Source organism: Camelus dromedarius, chromosome 2, assembly GCF_036321535.1.
Source record: "Camelus dromedarius isolate mCamDro1 chromosome 2, mCamDro1.pat, whole genome shotgun sequence".
Taxonomy (NCBI): domain Eukaryota; kingdom Metazoa; phylum Chordata; class Mammalia; order Artiodactyla; family Camelidae; genus Camelus; species Camelus dromedarius.
In genome coordinates, this window is record NC_087437.1 from 96,645,257 (window position 1) to 96,665,175 (window position 19,919).

General features: G+C 33.6%; 1 protein-coding gene across 2 annotated transcripts in view; it reads right to left on the reverse strand.

Annotated features, from left to right (window-relative positions):
• ROBO2 (roundabout guidance receptor 2) overlaps window positions 1-19,919 on the reverse strand; it is a 1,150,857-nt gene that overhangs the window by 486,213 nt on the left and 644,725 nt on the right. For both annotated transcript variants that reach the window (XM_064496444.1, XM_064496453.1), the window contains exon 2: window positions 4,590-4,916. In XM_064496444.1, coding sequence (XP_064352514.1) covers window positions 4,590-4,916 — 327 coding nt within the window. The remainder of the gene's footprint in view (window positions 1-4,589; window positions 4,917-19,919) is intronic.

A 19,919-nucleotide genomic window follows, 5' to 3' on the forward strand; every position in this document is an offset into this window, starting at 1 on the left:
CAATCTGTGGGAGGACCCCTGTGCTCCTTCTGTTCCAAACACAGGGAGACTGGTGTTCAAAGTGAAATCCTATCTGCACCAGTTATGCCTCAGCTCTCTAGGTGGTCCCATCGGGAAAACTACATATTAACTTCTTAAGGGCCAAGTGCCTTGCTTGTAGACCTTGCAATACTTTTTTTGAAATATGTAAAAATCATTTTTTGCCTAAAGACCTAAAGTTCAAGAGATTTAAAAAGTATTTCCTGCATTGCTATTTTTTTCCAAACCAAGAGGGGGGAAAAAGCAAATATGAGGCAAGTGATTAAAAATTCTACTGCAATGATTGATCCTAAATATTTGTTTTCCTCCATTACACTGTTCCATTACATAAAACTGAGGTATGTATTTTTAAAAAGAGAACAAACACAGCATGATAGAAAACAGGCTAACTTCTATTATGACCAGTCAAGACAGATGTTTATCAATAAAATTGCACATTTCATATAACAGCAGAAACCAAGATTGTTGAAATTAAAATTGAAAATCAAGATAAAGCAGAGTCAAAAAAATTTCAGGTTTTTTTTAACTGAATAATCATTTCACAATAAAAATTGTAGTAAGGTTTTCTGCTACTTATCCATATATTCTTAACCACCTAGATATGCCTAGATACACTTAAATCAATTTTCAACTGATTTTGACCCTCAGAGGAAATTTGGCAGAGCCTGGAGACACAAGTTGTGGTTGTCACAACTTGGGCTGCAGGGGTCCTATTGGGCATCTTCTGGGCAAAGGTCAGAGATGCTTCTACACATCCTACAATGCAGAGCACAGCCTCCACAACAAAGAATTAACCCATCCCAAATGGCAAGAGTGCACAGGCTGGAATACCCTACTCTAGTTCCCTCATACCCAATTCAGAGCTGAATTCTTGAAAGAACAGGCACCATTTGCCACTCCAACTTCATCACCTATTTATTCTTCAGCTGCAGTGCTCTCTTTCCATCCCTAGAGACCACGGATATTTTTTTATTATACCACAATATGGCATTTGCATTGTCCACCACTTTTTTTTTCTTAAAACTATTTCATTTCTCTTGTCACTCCACTTCCCACATCCTGTCATTCTGATACCTCCTCTGAGCCTCTTGCACCAGCCTTCTTTCCTTTGTTTACCATTAAATATTGGGGTTCCAAACACTGGGAGTGATCTGAGCTCCTATTAACCACTCCCTACACACAGCTTGCCTGGGCAATCACATCTATGATTATCTACTCCCATGGCTTCAACCTCCACCTGGGAAAGACCTCTCTTTTCAATTCCAGAAGCTCTTTTCTTAAAGGAACATCACATATTTTTACCTTGATATTTCACTGGTATGTAAGCCAAAGCTGACTCTGCTCTCCTGTCCCCACTATAGTTATTTCTCCTGCATCTATCTGCCATCCCTTTGGAGGTAGGTAATACAACATAGCCAGTCACTCCACCAAAAAAAAAAAAAAATCTGGGGATCACCCTCTATCCCTCAAATCAACATTAAATGATATGATTTATACTTTCTAAATACAATTCAAACATTTTCCTTCTTTCAACCTTCACCACTGTTTTCTAACATATACTCTTTTCTGAATGATTTGACAGCTTAACTCCACTCTGACTTCAATCATCATCTGTTTAACCCAATCTTCAATTCTTTTTCAAAGACTCTCCTTTTACATAACAAAAAGTCTAGATTTTATGATGCAGCACCTGCCTATCTTTCCATCGTATGCTGTCCACCAACCTCATATCAAGCTACTCGCAGTTCTCCAAATACATGATGTTTTTAGGCCTCTTTTTTACTTTAATAGATGTGCCATAATTGAGCAATTATGTTGAGTCCTAAAATATGAAAGCCAAACATTTATATGACCTGCAGTGAATCCTCTATCATTTTATAAAAATACACCTGGGTTACCAATAGTATGACAAATTGTAGTACTTTGACCCAAATTTCCATATTAACACGTTTTATGAAACAAATAAGGAAAGGGAGAAGACTGATGAGCTAATGCAAAAGAGATGAGCAGCATATAAATGGGTATTATTTGATCTTGTGTTGCCTTAAATGGCATGAACTGTTGACAGGGCATTAGAAGAAAGAATTTTATTCACTAGCTAAATCCAATTTAGAAGCTGCTTTCTTTTCCTCTCGAGGTCACAAGTATTTTTTAGCATTTCTCAAAGTGCACTGATTTAAAAATAAAAAATGCTACTGCCACATTACATGAAAAAAAATCATGGTTTAAAAATTCCTTCTGAATAGATTGATTCATTATTAATGATACAATTAGGAAAGAGAGAAATACTTTAGATTAAATAAAAATACAAGATGCTTATGTGTTGGGAGCAATTTTAAAGCTAAGGCTCAGAAATATATATATATAAGTTTATAGTTGTTCAACAATAAAATGACTAGTCAATTTAGATAAACTTTAATATTGAGAAGAAAGTTAATTAAGGATTAAAAACAATTATTTGTTTAAAATAAATAAGCTACAAAGATATATAGTACAACACAACACACAGAATATAGCCAATATTTTATAACTGTAAATGGAATATAACCTTTAAGAATTGTGAATCACTATGTTGAACACTCAAATTTATAAAATATTGTACATCAACTATACCTCAATAAAAAATACTTATTTGCTGCTGAGTAGATAAAAAATTTTTAATTAGAAGTTCTTTACCTTTATTTATGTAAAATGGGCCAGATTTCATTTGAGTATTTTTCCAACTATGACACAGTCCTCTACAACTGAAAATTAGAACAATCATGGTCTGATCTTGAATTCCCCATTAACTTACTTTCTGAGTCTTAGTCACTTAACCATCATGGGTTTCATTTTATCTATAAAAGGGAAGAATTATGCCTGTTATATTTACTATAAAGTGATCTGGTTGGAAAAACCATAGAAATTGACATTGAAATATTTCAATATGTTTGAAATATTCCAGAAATAAGATAGTTCAAAATAAAAATGAAACAGGAATATTTGCATTCTTGGGGTTTTGTGTATATACCTCAGACCTCACTAAACTATAATTAATCTAACTGCTTTGTGAACAAACTTATAGAAATGAAATTACCTAGTGTCTGGCAAAGTGGCATTGCTAGTAGAAGTTCTAATGCTTAGATCTCAAAACACTTCATAAAACAAACTTGGATTTTAGGATTATTCTAGGCTTTTCTTATTGGACTTATATATTCCCAGCATGGAGCGGGTTCCAGATTTCCCAGTACAAGCTATAAATCAAAAGATTGGATGCTTGAGAACAAAAGCTTTCATTGGGATAGCTGAGTAAGAAATTGTACGACTTTGTTTACTAGAAGATGCTTTCATGTACAAAGGTAACAACACGCTGTTGAGAATTTCAATACACATATACACAAGTTTTATAATCTAGTGTGATACCACATAGCATGTGAATACAAGTATCAAGTTTAATTGGAGACATGAGACCATCAGCTATTATCCAACACTCCATCTCAGCTATATAAAAAAGATTTATGCATCCTGAAATATTTCTATTCTCTTACCTATGAACAGCTACTGGCACAACTAGAAAGTTGAAGAGCACAAACTTTCTTTAGGCCCAATTACTGCCACCTTACTCACAATTAATTCTAGATAAAATCTTTCCTGAAAATAGGTATCAAAATTGTCTGGTGCTGTTCAAATTATGACACCAAATCCTCACCTATAAAATAGAAAACAAATTTAACGTATTTTTTAATTTGTTCTGGAAAACCATCCAGAAAAATAAAGTTCAAAGAGATGCAAAGTCTTGATATCTTGATTTACCAGTGCTGTTTGGGCTGTCAGATTAATAAACAAATATATTTTAAAATGTCAAAGGCAGGGCAAGTAATTAGCTACTGCTGATTACCGAGACTGAGCAAGACCTTCCTAAATATGAACATTCTGTCCCTACACAGAAATCAGATCTCCTCTCCAATGAATTTTCTGATTAAAAAATAAAGTATAGTTGCTGATATTGTTGGTGTATTCTCTCCTCCATGCTGAGGGTAATAATTCCTAAATTTAGCCTGGAAGTAATAGAGTTAGTATAACCCAGAGAGTATATTCTTTTTAAAGTTGCCCAATGAAAGTTAGATTTAGAAATACATATATACACATACAAAATATAACAGTTTTATATAAATAAATAACAGAAATAGGTACAATATTGAATATATGCCTTGTATTTGAAGCCACATTACTCATAAACTTTATACTTTAACACTGTCAACTTTAATCTGATTATATCTGTCATTAATAATTCAAATTTTAAATATGACCAGCATCAACACCATCTTACTTTTAATTTAATAACATAATACTCACATTGCTACAACATAAATAAATTTATTTCAAACATCTTGGCTTGACATTATTTTGACCAGCTTTCTTTGGAGAAGGCAAGTAAAATTATGCAGAGTATGCTTGCTCACTGTTTTATTCTTTAGGTGTTAAGCACCTATGGGAACAAATCAACGCTTACTAAAAATAAATCAAAATAAAAGTGAGTGTTATTCATGAGATTCATTATGTTTACTTACATGCTACTTCCAGAGATGCATTTCGACTCACTGCTTCACCAAGGTAGTTCCTTGCAACACACACGTAGCTTCCTTCATCAGGTTTACTTCTGCGCCCGTGCACAATGCGCAAGAAGAATAAGGATCCGCTGGGCAGGAGCATCCTGTGGGACCGGGGATCATCCTTGTCAGTCTCCACCCGCTCACCATCCTTGTACCACTCAATGGTGGGTGTTGGCCGGCCCTCGGCCTTACAGTTCAAAGTGGTGGGCTCTCCCTTAGAGACAATGACATCGGAAGGGTGCTCCACGATCCGCGGGGGAAAGTCTTCCTGGCGAAGACGAGATCCTATGAAACATGCCAGAATGAAGACAAGTTTTAACATTTCCTCATCTGTAGCTTTTGTTTCATTTAGGTTTCCACTGATGAAACTGAACTATTCAATCATTTAAAATGCACTTACTACTATTTTATTTATGTTTCAGCCTTTTGTTCTTTATGCTTTCATAAATCATCACAAATCCCTGGTGGAACAAGACAATATAGCAATAAATTAATACGTTAATTCTAATGAGTTAAGTTTAACATGTTCCATGAGTCATTACACACAAAAGTAAAAGAGCATGAAATTTCCTCTTGGAATCAGTAAGTTGGAATGGATACTAAGGTGAGTTAGACTCATTTCCTATTGCCAAAGTGCCTACTATGTACTGGGGGAGACAGCCAAGCACCTAGAATACATACACAGAAATCATTTATCATATTAGCATTGTGTTATCAGAGTCAACACAAAAAGAGACCTGAACATTTATGTACCAGTAATAACTCAATTTAACATGTCGGGAAGAAACTTAATGACATAAATTGTAGAGAAAGTAAGCAGTAGAGGCAGGATTTGAACCAAGGTATGTCTGCCTGAGGAACTCAAGTTAAATTACTATGTTACAATGAATGTTGTTACATGGAGATCCAAGAAATGTTTTATAGGAAAAAAATCAGGAACAGACATGTTAACTCTAATTAGAGCACAGTAAGAGGTGCCACTCAAAAAGGTGGCATCTAAATTGAGTTGCAAAGAATGAAATAATGTCAACAGGAGAAAGATACTGATGAAACAGCATGAGCAAAAGGACAGAGAAACAACAGTACATATGTATCTTTCATTATCAGGGAGGAAGTTAATGTGGCAGGTGAGGGTGAACAGCAGTCTTATGGTCAGAGACAAAAGGGCTTAAAATACCACGCTAAGGAGTGTGGACTTTTGTTCTATATGGCTAGCTGATTTTGAGGGAGCAGTGACATGACTGTGTATTAGAAAGATACTTTGGATCTGCAGTGTAAAACATAGATAGCAATGGAGCCAAAAAGACAGGTGAGAGTTACTTCAGTATCCCAGAGAACAATAAAAAGAACCTGACCTTGAGAAATAAGACTTAAGGTAGAAAACAAGAGGAAGATACAAGCTATATCATAAACTAAACACTGGAAAGAATTTGTTATTCCACACAATAAGGAAGAGTGACAGGTATCAATGACTTTTTTGTGATTGCAATGAAAGTGAGGCCATTACAAGGTTGAAAAAATAGAAAGAGAAGAATCTGTTCAGTATTTTAAGATGAAAATTTTGCATAATGTATTGTTTGAAATGTTTTAATTTATAAAGTGTCAGAGGCCATTATTTGTGGAAAGGTCCTGCCAGATGCTGCAAATAATTCTAAAGGAGACACTGAGAGAACCCTGTCTAAAAACATTAATAATCTAAATGGAAGCCTTTTTTTTTTTAATGGGAGCTTTTAAAAACTAGTTCTTAAAATTTTCCAACCAATCACCTAATATTAGCACATTTCTGCTCAATAAATAGAAGTAATATTTACTCATCAATGTTATTTGATGAGTACTTTCAATATTACTTACCAGTTTACTTTCAATATTAATTTAAAATTCGTATTTTAATTTAATAAAGGGAATTTAATTTGGTAACGAATGAGCCTTTTCTTTTGTGAAGAGGATTAACTTTTAAAGGTTGCTGATTACCACTTGCCATCTTATCAGATCCAAGAAGGAACTTTTACAAGTTTTAGGTACCTAAAGTAAGAGTAATTTACAGTATATGAGTCAAAATTAAAAAAAAAAAAAAAAAAAAGAATGAAAGAGACCCCAAAGCGTATGGATGGGAAATCATATCATATATCATAATAATAAAGAAGGCTATATATTGTAATTATTGAGACCCTAATACAAAGTAGGAATTTATAGAACATAAAAAGTAAGAATTATCTTAAAAAGTAATAACCAAGTAAGATCTCAAAGTATTTAAACATGAATGGCTAATCATATCTTACAAACCAGTAACATATTATCAAATGTAAAGCTCTGGATATACAGCCACAGAAACTTAACCTAAAATGTACCAAGAGTTATATGTCACTTTTCCTGTAACAGGCACATGGTAAGCTACAAACATCTTGTTTAGATATCCTTGCTCTTCTCTAATCTTCCATTTGAAGTCATCAACATTCTCCCTAATACCAAGCTTGTTCTATTACTAAAACTAAGCAAGTTTTAATCATCCACATTTTTGGAGTACTGTTTACTACATCAAGTAATTCTCTATCTTATTAGGCACTTGGCCTGGATAAGGCCTGAACAGGAGCTGAAAACACACTAGCATTTATTAAATAAAATATAAAATAATAGAATAAGAGAAATAGAAGCAAAATATCTAAACTATTTAGCAATAAGATTTAGAATCCAGCATGTCCAATAAGCACTCAGAGAACTGTACTCATTTATGACTATGATATATGTAAATAATTCCAGTGCTAACACATCTGATATTCAATTAGCAACTTTATTCCACTGTTATAAAAACTTAAAAAGAACATCTACAATTTAAATGTAAGAGGTAAAATTATGAGATAACTCCAAGAAATTATAAGAGCAAATTTTCATGACCTTGAGTTAGTCAAAATCTTCATTAATATGACACCAAAAGCAAGTAACAAATGAAACAGATAAACTGGACTTCATAAAATTTAAATATATTTGTTATCAAAAAATCTACAGAATCAGAAAACAACATTTGCAAATCATATATCTGATAGGGGACTTATACCTGGAATATATAAAGAACTCTTACAATCAATAAAAGTACAAATAACCAAATTTTTAAATGGGCAAAAGATCTGAATAGGTATTTATCAAAAAAAGTTAAACAAAAAGCCAGTAAACATGAAAAGATGCTCAACATCACTAACTATTAGGCAAATGCAAATCAAAACCACAACATGACATACTTCACACCCACTAGGATGGTAATAATCTAAAAAAATGTAAAATATCAAGTACTGTCTGGGATGTTGAAAAGTTGAGAGCCTCATATAGTGCTGGTAGGAATGCAAAATGGTGCAACCACTTTGGAAAATTATCTGGAGTTCCCCAAAAAGTTTTGGATTAACATATGACCCAGAAATTCCACTGGCTGGTATATATCCATGAGAAACGAAACCTTATGTCCAGAGGGTGAGAGGTGAAGAGGGACAGGGGAATCTTTGAGAGGGTGATATTTTAAAATTGATTGTGATGATGGTTGGACAATTCTGTGAAAATAATAAAAAGTATATTGTATACTTTAAAAGAGTAAAGTGTGGGGCGTATGATTTGTATCTCAATAAAGCAGTTTTTAAAAAGTCTTAAGTAAACTGTGAACAAATTTAATACAAGGCATTTTAATAATTCATGTTTTCCTCATTTATAGTTTTAGGTTTTAAATGGAATCATCAGGACAGTAGTGGCTAGTAGGGCATAAAACAAAGTTGAAAGTTTGTACCAGCGAATAGATAAATGATTGATAGTGACAACTATAAATTGGCACTGGCCATCTGCCTCTAAAAGGATTAAGTCACTAGCTGCTGACCTTCAACATACCCTGAAAGGAATTCAGGATGGAGGTCAGAAAGGTAGAACAGGGCTTCAAACAGTTAAATATTTTCAGGAGAAGATTTCATGAGCCCATATTCTCACATGTTCTCATATCTAGAAAAGTAACAAAATCATTAACGGAGATATCTGCTCCTGGAGATTAGCAATAACCTTCACAAGACTAGCAGCAACCTTCTTCAAAAATGTGTGCTTGGTTGCATGCACCCCTCTTCACTAAAATCAAATAAATACTGACCTTCTCCCTACCTCTTCAGAGCAGCTCCTTAGAGCTATATGAGATGCTGTCTCCTGGGCTATAGTTCTCATTTTGCCCAAAATAAAGCTTAACTTGCAACTCTCACATTGTGCATTTTTTTTCAGGTGACAACAGATATATAGGTAGGTAGATAGACAGATACAGAGATATGCAAAGACACAGCTGCAATCTAAATTTTAAGATGTTATTAAGAGTGAGAGGATTAATTTTGATCTCCCTTAAAATTAGACATTATACAACTATAGCATTGACCCTTAGGATGGATAAACCTCAGAGAGGTCCAAGAATTCTCTGAAATGGTGTATAAAATTGGGTACTTTTATGTGGGCAGGAGGTAGTGGAGAGTGGGACTAAAGCTTTCATCAAATTTGTAAGAGGACTGAGACTTTAAAATTATGAAGGACCACTAAAAACTAGGTATTCCATGTAATCCCATTATTTGGTTCATCACATAAAATGCCATGAAACAGTTTAACTTCAAGAACTTTGACACCCAAAGGCATATTAGAGATACAGGATCCCCAGCCCAATCCCAGACCCACAGAATCAGAATCTGCATTTTAACAAGCTCTCCCAGCAAAGCATATGCACATTAAAGTTTAAGAAGCAATGCTCTGAACAGTTTTAGTATGGTCTTGAGCTACGGATGTTTTTACATTTTTATAGTGTTGTTAAAAGAAAAGAGTGAAGGAAAAAGGAGGAGACAAAGAAAAAGAAGGGGAAGGTGGAGGAAAAAAGAGACCTTATATGGTCTACAAAGCTTGAAATATTGCTTTCTGATCCTTTTCAGAAGTTTGTCAATCCTGTTCTAGAGCACCTGTTTATCACTTTCTATTAATAACTTTAGTTTTTTAAATTTATCTTTTTATATAGGACCAGATGGACTGTTTTCTCCAGATTTCAGACAAATAAAAAAAAAATACTTCAACAGCAGAAAAAAGAAACTTTGCTCCTGTAACAGGAAATATTCAGAATCCCTATTTGATCATATAGACTAAGTATCATGTCAGAATTACTATCTGCAATTCTAACTTTGCTTGCAGCTGATAACAATTCTGGACATCTTTTTATATCTCAAATGTGAATTGAATAATAAAATACTCAAGTTTTAATTTAAAACATCTTATTAAACTGTCCTTAGCTATTATAAAGAAAGATGATGAAAATTAGTCACAGGGTACTACAGGTGAACATCTAAATGTTTACTTTTAGTGTCCAAAAAGGAAGCTATAAAACAGTCAAGTGACAATATTCATAACTGAATAGCTGATAGAGGCAGAATTATATATATCTCAGGGCCGTTCATCCAAAATGTACCAGACTTCATAAAAATGGTTGAAAGAGTAAGTAAAGAATGCCACTACAAGTAGACTAATTAAAAATAAATTCTAAAATTGATTTCAATAAAATGAGCCAAATTAACACCTTTAGTTATGATCAGAAAGCATCTTCTTTGTTTTTCAAAGTGTGATTCTTAGACTACATGCATCAGAATCACCTGAGATATTTCTTTAAAATGGAGCTTCTTGGTCTCCACAGTGAATAGAATGCATCAAATGAGACAGCCGGATGTAGAAGTGTCTTTGAGTAATGTTCTAAGCACCCAAACTTACATAATGGATTATTTCCACTTCTCAGAGACTCTCAAACAATGATTTTGTAATGATTTTAGTAAAATATTTAATAAAACACAAATTGAATAGTTTATTAGCTCTTCAAGTTTTAAAGAATTGGAGGTAAAGTATAAAATCATAATTCACGAATATATTTAAATTTAGTTTTATTTACTCAATAACCACTCATTTGCAGTGAGTACTACCAAACTTTTGTTTTCAGAAGTGATTTCAATTGTATAATACAGTGACGGAGGATAATGCACCTAAAAGAACACTGGCTGATTTCATTTAATGTGTTTGAAAGTAAACTGCTTCTGCCTTTTTATTCAGTTGGAATATAATATTTCCTTGCACTAAGCTTTATTTTTCATTCATATACTAGATAACTATATCTAGTAAGTTAAATAACATATTTCAAATTTTTCTGAATTTTTTCAAGGGCAGGAGAAAATTTCGGTAAATACATTCCCTCCAGCAAAATTTCTACACAGTATTCATTTTGCTTTTTCTTAAAAATGTACAGAATATTGTGCTCTAGTTCATAATGAGTATGTTTGCTTTAATAAAATATTTTCCAAAAAATTTAGTAAACTTAAGCCAGCAAGATTTTCTATGATTACTCCAGTTCTGGATGTGACCAGAGATACTTCCTGAAGTTACCCCTCCCGTCTTCAGAGGTACATAGTGCAGCATAAAAAAGTGAAGGCTGGATGACCATCACAAAAAAGGAGTCAGTGTGGTAGGAATAAACAAAGAGATTATTGACTAGCAAATATTTATGCCTCACTTTTACTAGGTAGAAATCAGAACCCCAATGTCTCACCACTCAGTTTAGATGATTAAAAGAATCATATATGTAACATGCACCCCAATGTTTATAGCAGCACTATATACAATAGCCAAGACGTGGAAACAACCTAAAAGTCTACAGACAGATGACTAGATAAAGAAGTTGTGGTATGTTTATTCAATGGAATACTACTCAGCCATAAAAAAGAATAACATAATGCCATCTGCAGCAAAATGGATGGACCTAGAGATCATCATTCTAAGTGAAGTAAGCAGAAAGAAAAATACCATATGATATCACTCGTATGTGGAAACAAAAAAAAAAAAAGAGGGCACTAATGAACTCATCTACAAAACAGGTATAGAGTCACAGATATAGTAAATGATCTTATGGTTACTGGGAGGGGGAAGGAGGTGGAAGGGATAAATTTGGGAGTTTGAGATTTGTAAATGTTAGCCACTACATATAAAAATAGATTAAAAAGACTTCTTCCATACAGCACAGGAAACTATATTCAATATTTTGTAATAACCTTTAATGAAAAAGAATATGAAAACAAATATATGTATGTATGTATATGCATGACTGGGACATTGTGCTGTATGCCAGAAATGGACACATTGTAATTAACTATACTTCAATTTAACAACAAAAAACTAAATAAAACATATATCTAGATCACAAGGACATGTAATAAGCATCCAATGTAATTTTTTTTTTCCTTTAATGATTATAAATACTCTTTCCAAAATTTGCCCCTTGCAACTCTAACCACACTGACAAGAGTTTCTCTTCTCTGAGGTCATTCTTGTATTAACAATTTTTCTGCATGGTAAATTTTAGCTAGATCAGGTTGATCTTTTTATACTAGATTTCTAAAGAATTAAAGCTGTTACTGATTTCTGTTTTCCCAAAATAAAGCCTATTTAAAATTTTCTCCACAGAAACATACCTCTATGCCACTACAAATGCTGTCCACATTGATTAGTGAGCAGACATAATTTGTAATAATGTGGACTTAATTAATAACTCCATCAAGTCTGTCCTTAGAACTATGCTATCCTTTAATTCTTCATGATGAATAAGTTCCAGTGTACTTCCCTTATGAGGGAGGGGAAATAGAAGAGGGATGTAAGAATTTTTTTTCCCCCTAGAGGTCTTACGATGTGATAAGAAGTGGTGAGAAAGCCAGTGTTAGGAAAACACAAAGACTGTTTCATCCGTTTGAACCTTAGAAACTCTCTCATGAGATGATCTAATTTGGCAATGAACTAAATATATTTTAAAACTCATTTCTTTTGGAAACACAGCAAAGTTAAAAATAAGTTTAAATTAGATAAGACATCAAAATTAAATTGAGGCCTAGAAATACTAGTTATTTATTACAAAAATTCTGAATGGCTTTTTAATGTCATAAATCTGAAGGGCCAAGGGTGTGAAAGGGAACGACAAAAATTAAAGACGTTTCTTGTCAAACATGGCAGCCTCGATTCTGAAAGCTTTAGTTCTATTGCATCTCATGTGCTCCCTGTTTACCCAATCTCCCAGGTCCAACAGGCAAAAGATTGAGCTACTCCGAGACCCTCTTTTCCCAAACCCCATTTTACAGTTGAGAAGAAAGGGAAAAAAAGACATAGAGAAGCAAAGAAATGAAGTTTCTTTCCCCAAAACTGAAAACTACAACATAGTGGCCTTAGCTCTGTTTTCAGAATAACTTCTTCCTATCATTCTTTTTTATCCGTATTTTGGAAGTGTAAAATAGAAAGTCCCAAGCACTAGATTTCTGTTGTATTTGGGGGTTTTTTTGTTTTGTTTTGTTTTTCCCTTGGCCATTATGTGATTACATATGTGATCTTAAGCAAGTTAACTAAACTCTCTAATGGTACTATTTCTTTATTTCAAAATTGAGTCACCTAGAAGAGTAGGTTGCCACAAGTTCATTGTTTTATAACATGATTACACTCTTTATGGCCATCACATCATAATGGACATATCTATAAGAAAAGATAATGGGTAGCAGTTTAAATTTATTACCACAGAGCAAATTTTTAAAGATATACACTATAGATTAACGTTCATATTTTTAATGTAAGTAGAGATTAGATAGGTTTGCCCTTGATAGGTCTTGTGTCTACTATCAAAAGCAATGGTTGTCAAAATGCCTTTTTAGAGCACCCTCCAAAGTTTAACAATGATTTAAAAGTTTTTGTTTAAAAAGCAGCTGATGTAACACTTAAAATTTATTCTTAAATTTCTATTAAAGTGTATTCACACTGCCAGTAAATACATGGTTCTATAAATCACTTAAACCAAAGATCAACTGGTAATACATAAATACTCATCTTAAAAGTAAATCTTTTATCCAGTAGTTAAAATACAACCTTAGTAAAAGATTCTTAAAATGTCTTTTCTTATTCAGGGTGAGCAGGTTGCTATAAGGATAAAGTAACTAAGACAGATTTCATAAAACTTTTTCTCTAAATTTCACAATTGTATATTTCAGGTCTTTATTTGTGTACACAACAAAAGTTGCTGAAAATAATAAAAGTGAAATACATTCTCCTTTTTTTCTCCAACCACCTTATGTTATTCAGTGTCTTTGTTATGTAAGTTTTAATTGCTTTTTATATTAGAAAATTATTTCACTTTTTGGCTGCCTGCACCCAACGCACTGAGCCGCTGACATCTCATGAGCAGGTGGGCCCAGGTGAGAGCACCAGAACCCAGAGGGAAGGCAGGACTGGTTTGGGTAAATAAGAACCAACAGCAGAAAGCAACTTAAAAAGGTGTGGGATACATGAGAATATCTCTAAAACACTGAAGAGATATTTTGAAACCACAAATCTGAAAGGTTTCCAAGTAAGTTTTTAGGAGTGGTTTTCTCCTGAGAAATAAAAACTTAATTTCCTACTTTATAAATTCACTTTCCAACAATTCAGTGAGGAGCCAACATATTAACCTGGATATTAACCAAAACTATTTCAAATCAATTTGCTACATCTTAACCATTGTTGAAGACATTCTTTAAAGAATGATTTGCCACCAAATCAGAGATTTTCATGGGTTATGTAGATTTGCCTTACAGTGACAAAAACAATCTGTATTCCAGGAAGATATCTTTGAAATTTAGCTTCTTATTGTCATATTTATTATATTTAATTGGTTTAAAATTGCATTTGGCTTTACAAAAAAATGATGCAATGAAACAATCTCCAACCTCATTCAGTTGTTTAATAATGTTTAATTTTCTAAAAACTATCAATATTTATTTGGTGGAGACTATGAATGAGTTTCCATAAAAAGACATTCTACTTACATAAACTCCTAACGGAGTGATAACATTTTGGCCTTCTATTCTATTTCCTAAGCAATATATTTTGAAAATTTTGTGCTAGTAGCATTAATCTTAGTAACTGCAGATGCCAAAGGTCCCTGTATTAGTGTCAGAAAATATCATTCCTACAAGCACTGGTATTTTATACCTGTGCTAAGCTTTGTTAAATATTTAGTTTCTGGTAAATTTGCCTAGAACTCTTGATATATTTTTCTTTAATCTGAAATATCTTATTATAAAGTTAAATTGAGAGTCAATGAACCCAGTTAAAATTACAAAGTTCTTTTACTGTATTGTATACTAAGGATTTTTTTTTAACAGAATTGAGAATATTAGTACAATCCAGAAATTTTCTTAAAAGAATAATGGCTAAATCATTACCCCGAAAATTAGAACTGCCATGAGCCAAATGTATTAGCTGTATCATGTCTGAGTAATACACACAAAGACTGGTTTTAGACTTGTTCAATTCCAGTTGACATCCAACTACTGAAGAAGTTGGCCTAACATATGAATCTCATCATATTACACTATTATCTTTTTAAAATATGGTTCTTAAACCATGGATTAACTTATATGGAACAGAGGCAAGACCATGGAATGGAGGATGACATCTCAGATATTGGGTAAAATTCTGTGCATGTGTGTGCATGTACCTTTAAAAGAAATGATAAAATGTATCATTGACAGTTAATACAGATTCTCTGTCAATAAGAGAACTCTGACTTGAAATTGTTCTAGTCCAAATGCAAGACAAGAATACAAAATCAGGCAAGTCTCTTACCGTCTCCACACTTTGGTTTCCACATCTATAAAACATAGCAGTACCAACCTAATAGCACTGCTGCAATGACTGCATGAGATTTTTCCATGGGCTGAGCACACAGTAAGCACTCAGTAAATGTTTACTACTATTGGTGTTACTATAATATATAATCACTTTATTAGTATAACCTCTATCACTACACTCAAAGGAATTTGTGACCCCATTAAGACAGAGGACTACCATCTGCAAGACGTAGTTTTCCTGCAATTGCAGGTCATTCAAAATACAGCTTCTGCCTATCTCTCCATTGTGATTTTCACCACAGGCTGTTCCTACCTACCAAATTAAAGGTCATTCTGAATGGTATCCCTTACCTACATTTCCCTGAAGGCTCCATGTTTTCAACAACTCTGCACCTTAGTCAGATTTATGACATACACCAAAGTTCTAAAGATGAAAATACTAGATGCTCAATCAATATTTTATATAAATATATGAGTAAGTATATCACTTTTGTTATTCTGTCAGTGGAGCTACAGATAGCTAAATTTTGATCAAAAAACTCTAGAACAACTGAAGATTGCTTCTACTGTGGTTTACGACAAATTGGATGTGTGGGACTTTAGTACCAGGTGCTACCATCTAGGCATGCTGAAGAAATCATTTGCAAATAATATTCACTGGAGTTTAATCAGATATTGATATTAAATAATCCTTTGTGTTTCCTTAAATATTTTATTGAAATAGGTTATACCAATACTGATTTTTCTTTGTGAAAATCTTGAAACCACTGCATGATCAACACATAGAAAGACTCTGTTTTTTGGTTACTTTTCTATTATAAGTTTAATGATGATTAAGGACTATCAAAAGAATCTTTTTAGAGAGCATGATAACATGACTTAAATGACAATCAGGAAATGGGATATTATCAGAACACTTTCTGAATTTAACACTTACCAGTAATTTAAAGGGGTGGTGGTAACAAAATCATTTTCTCCCTTTAAATGAAAGATATTTCTTCCTTGAAATCTCTAAATTACAGTTCTATAGAACTGTATTTTTAAAATAAGGATAAGACCTCTTGCAATAATAAAACCAAGTCAAAGGTGAGTATAGCGATTCCAAGGACAAAAAGAAAAATTTTTTGCTTGTAAAGTGGGAACAGCCATATTGTATTCAGTTTTCTTAACGTTGTACAATGGCATGCTGAAATTCTTTTTCTGAAGCCTCTACCTTGGAAAGTAAAAGAAGTGTATAAAGATATCTGAATACAACCTGTACTTATTGCTTTGTGTTTGACCATCAAGCTCAGCATGAATGGGCCTTCACAGTTGACCAAACTGAATGGAAGCGACAGCATCACATTTCTATGGAGTTATCTGCAAGATATGCACCTAAATTCATTTTTGAAGTATTTACTCCCCTAAAAACACCTCGGACAAGATTTTGATCCAGAATAGGTTGAAAAAGAGGCCATGTTTCATCAGTTGCAGATAGTTTTTAGGCTTGGAATTAAATCTGTTTCCAAATCTTTAGGATACTATCAAAAAAGACTGAGATGGCATTGTGTCCCTCACTTTATGCATTGCATTAAAATAATAAATAAATATAAATCTAAGTCTCTTTACGAAAAAAATTATTTAGTAAATCATAATGATTTTGATATGACTTCTATTGCAAAGCATACAAATGTTTAGTTAAATTTAGACTGAAAGTCAGAGTAGCTTTAGTCCAGCAAATAAAGAATATGAGCTACCTTAATTATTGGGATACTTTTCATTTGGGGACCTAATTTCTCTTCATTTTTGTCTATTTATGCTATCTGTTAATGCCTTTTCAAAGTGAGTGATTTAATAAAACGTTAAATTTCCTTTCAAGGGATGTCTTCTGTTTCAGAGTGAAATGACCACCAGATAACATCATTGCTGCAACAGAAATCCTGAGTGTAGTTTTCAGTTAAAAAGAGTGTGTCTGCATAGAGAAAAATGAGCTTGTTTTTCTGCTGAATGGAGAAAAGCAGCAAATGGGAGTACTATGAATGTTTTAAAATGATCTTTTTCTGCTTGAATTATATTTCGCTAAAATACATCAGAGACTCAATTCCTTGGGTCTCTCAAAAAACATCTGCAGTTTCTAGAAAACTTATGAAAAATGTTATTTTCCACTCAGTTCATTTACTTTGAAGCCTTATCAGATGAGGGATCAAATGAAACCAATCATCCCCAGATTTTTCCAGGTTATTACCATGCAGACATGGAATTAACCCTCCATCCAGCCACTCTCAAAATGCAATGCTTTCTTGTCACAAAGCGAAAGGAGTGGAACACAAAGAATTATTCTGGATTATGCTGAAGGAGGAGAAAATGCTCACAGGCAGAGGAATACAAATGTATAGAGTTACAGTTAACAGTGAAAGACAAGAATAACGATAGCTTAGAATAGGGTGGCTATTTTTGTAAATGTAGAAAAGTTGCTTTTACATTCAAGTACTCAATACATCAAACTCTGACAAGATGGATTTTATAAACAAGCAGCAACTGAAAATCTGGAAGAAAATGAAAGGAGTATGAATTTTAAAAGAGTAAAATGTTTGCTTAATATTCCATGTAGGTATACTATTTTCAAAGGAGGCAATAATAACTGTACTGGAGTGTTTTTGTATGAGATATACAAATTGATGTTGACATTTAAAAAAAAATAAAGAACACTGCTACTGGTTACTTTTGTTATAAATTTCCATCACAAGGGAGAAAAAAATCTTTGAGTTATATGTAAACTACTGAACTAAAAGTTTGAATTGAGTCAAATAATTTCTGACTCGATAGTTAAGGCCTCCTCAGGTGTGTGCTTTAGACCTCTGCTCTTAATACTTTCTGCAGGGAACTTATTCTCTCTCACTGTGTCAGGTATCATTTCTATGACAAGAGCCAAATCTCTAGTTTAGTATTCTCCAGCTAAGGGCAGCTCTAGGCTTGGTTCAGGTGCTACCTGAATGCTCATTCGTAACCTCAAATTCTACGTATCTCAAAATGGACCCCTCACCCCTCTCCTGTCCCATATATCATCCCTCTCTCCTTCCCAACAAAATTCCATCTTTCATCAGGTCCCTTTAAAAATCTTAGTTGTGGGGTTTAACCCCTCAATTTCTTTCAGATTCACTTATGCACGGATTCCTGAGGATTCTTCCTTCTTTCTTTCACTTTGTGTCTGCTGCTCACTTCCATCCCTCTCTAGACTCAATTTCACACTACCATTATTCCAAAAGCCTTAGAGTTTCTCGGTTCCAAGTACATTCCTATTCCTCTCCCTCATCACTCCACACCTAGAAAAATACTTTTGGATTTTAGACAGTAAGGCGTAACTTTCCTTTAAACAAACAAACAAGCATGTTAGCCAAGTAAATCTCACGCTTTCACGGAGCGCTCTAAATTCTTCTCACTCCCTTGGCCAGTAGAAATCCATTTATTCAGCCAGCTGAATTACAAATTGCACTTTTCTAAGCCCAGTTTATGCAGCCAGGATTAAGCAAATTGCCTTGTGAGTTTTATGATGAAGCACAAAACTCTGAACCATCATGCCAAGGCTCGGCATTTATTTGGACAGCATTTACTCATGCTGCCACGATGTCTTTGCAACACTGATTTATAGTCAAAGGTGCCAGAACATCACTTACTGTATTAAAACTTGGCTGTGTTTCTCCATTTTCTGAGTTCACTGCAAATTTGAAAAAAATATGTTGACTGCAGGGGGAAAAAAATGAGATGCAGACTCTTTTTTTGAGGTGGCTTATATCTGATAAATTTATCTCAACTGCCCACACTGAAATCAGGTCTATTGGACAGCTTCCTCATATGAATCCTAAAATGATAAAGCAGACATCAATTAAAATCTGGTTGATTTTCTTCTATTTGACTTATGTGTACCTTTAAAAATAAAATAAAGAAATACTATCTGGTAAATAGGGTCCTTAATTCAATTTCTAAACATTTCCTGTGAGATGATGAGCTGAAAAAAAAGAGTGTAGCAGCTTTGATGTAGTTAACATGCATTCACCAGTAAATGTGAATTGAACTCAAATGTACAGAAACACAAACACAATTCACAGTGAAAACATACCCACTACCTAAAATCTATCAATAATCAGGAAATGAGGAGGTTGTATATCTGTTTTCATTAGTTTACAACCAAGTGATTCCTTTAATTATCCTCATTGGGCTCAACAAGGTATTAAACAGCCAATGATCAGACACAGAAACAAAGGCATGAATAAGAGCACAATGTCTGACTTTGCCAGGCTCAATAAGCACCACCTTGATGTGCTGATGGTTCTTAATGAAGACAACTGCCACCAATTAGACAACTAACAATTAGCTTGAAAACTGAAGTGTCAAAACAGGAACAAGGGACTGACCCCTGAATACTAAATTATTTTTAGGTGGCATTTAATCACTCTCACAACAGCAAAAGACAGATTTTAGGGGTTGCTCTTTACTACAATGAGGAATTTTGCTTTACATTTTACATTTTGCAGGCTGACACGTTAGCTTTTTTTCCCCTCTTCTTTTCTTTTTTTGTGTTTTTCCCCCAGTGGTACTTTTTTAAATTAAGTTATAGTCAGTTTACAATGTTGTGTCAACTTTCAGA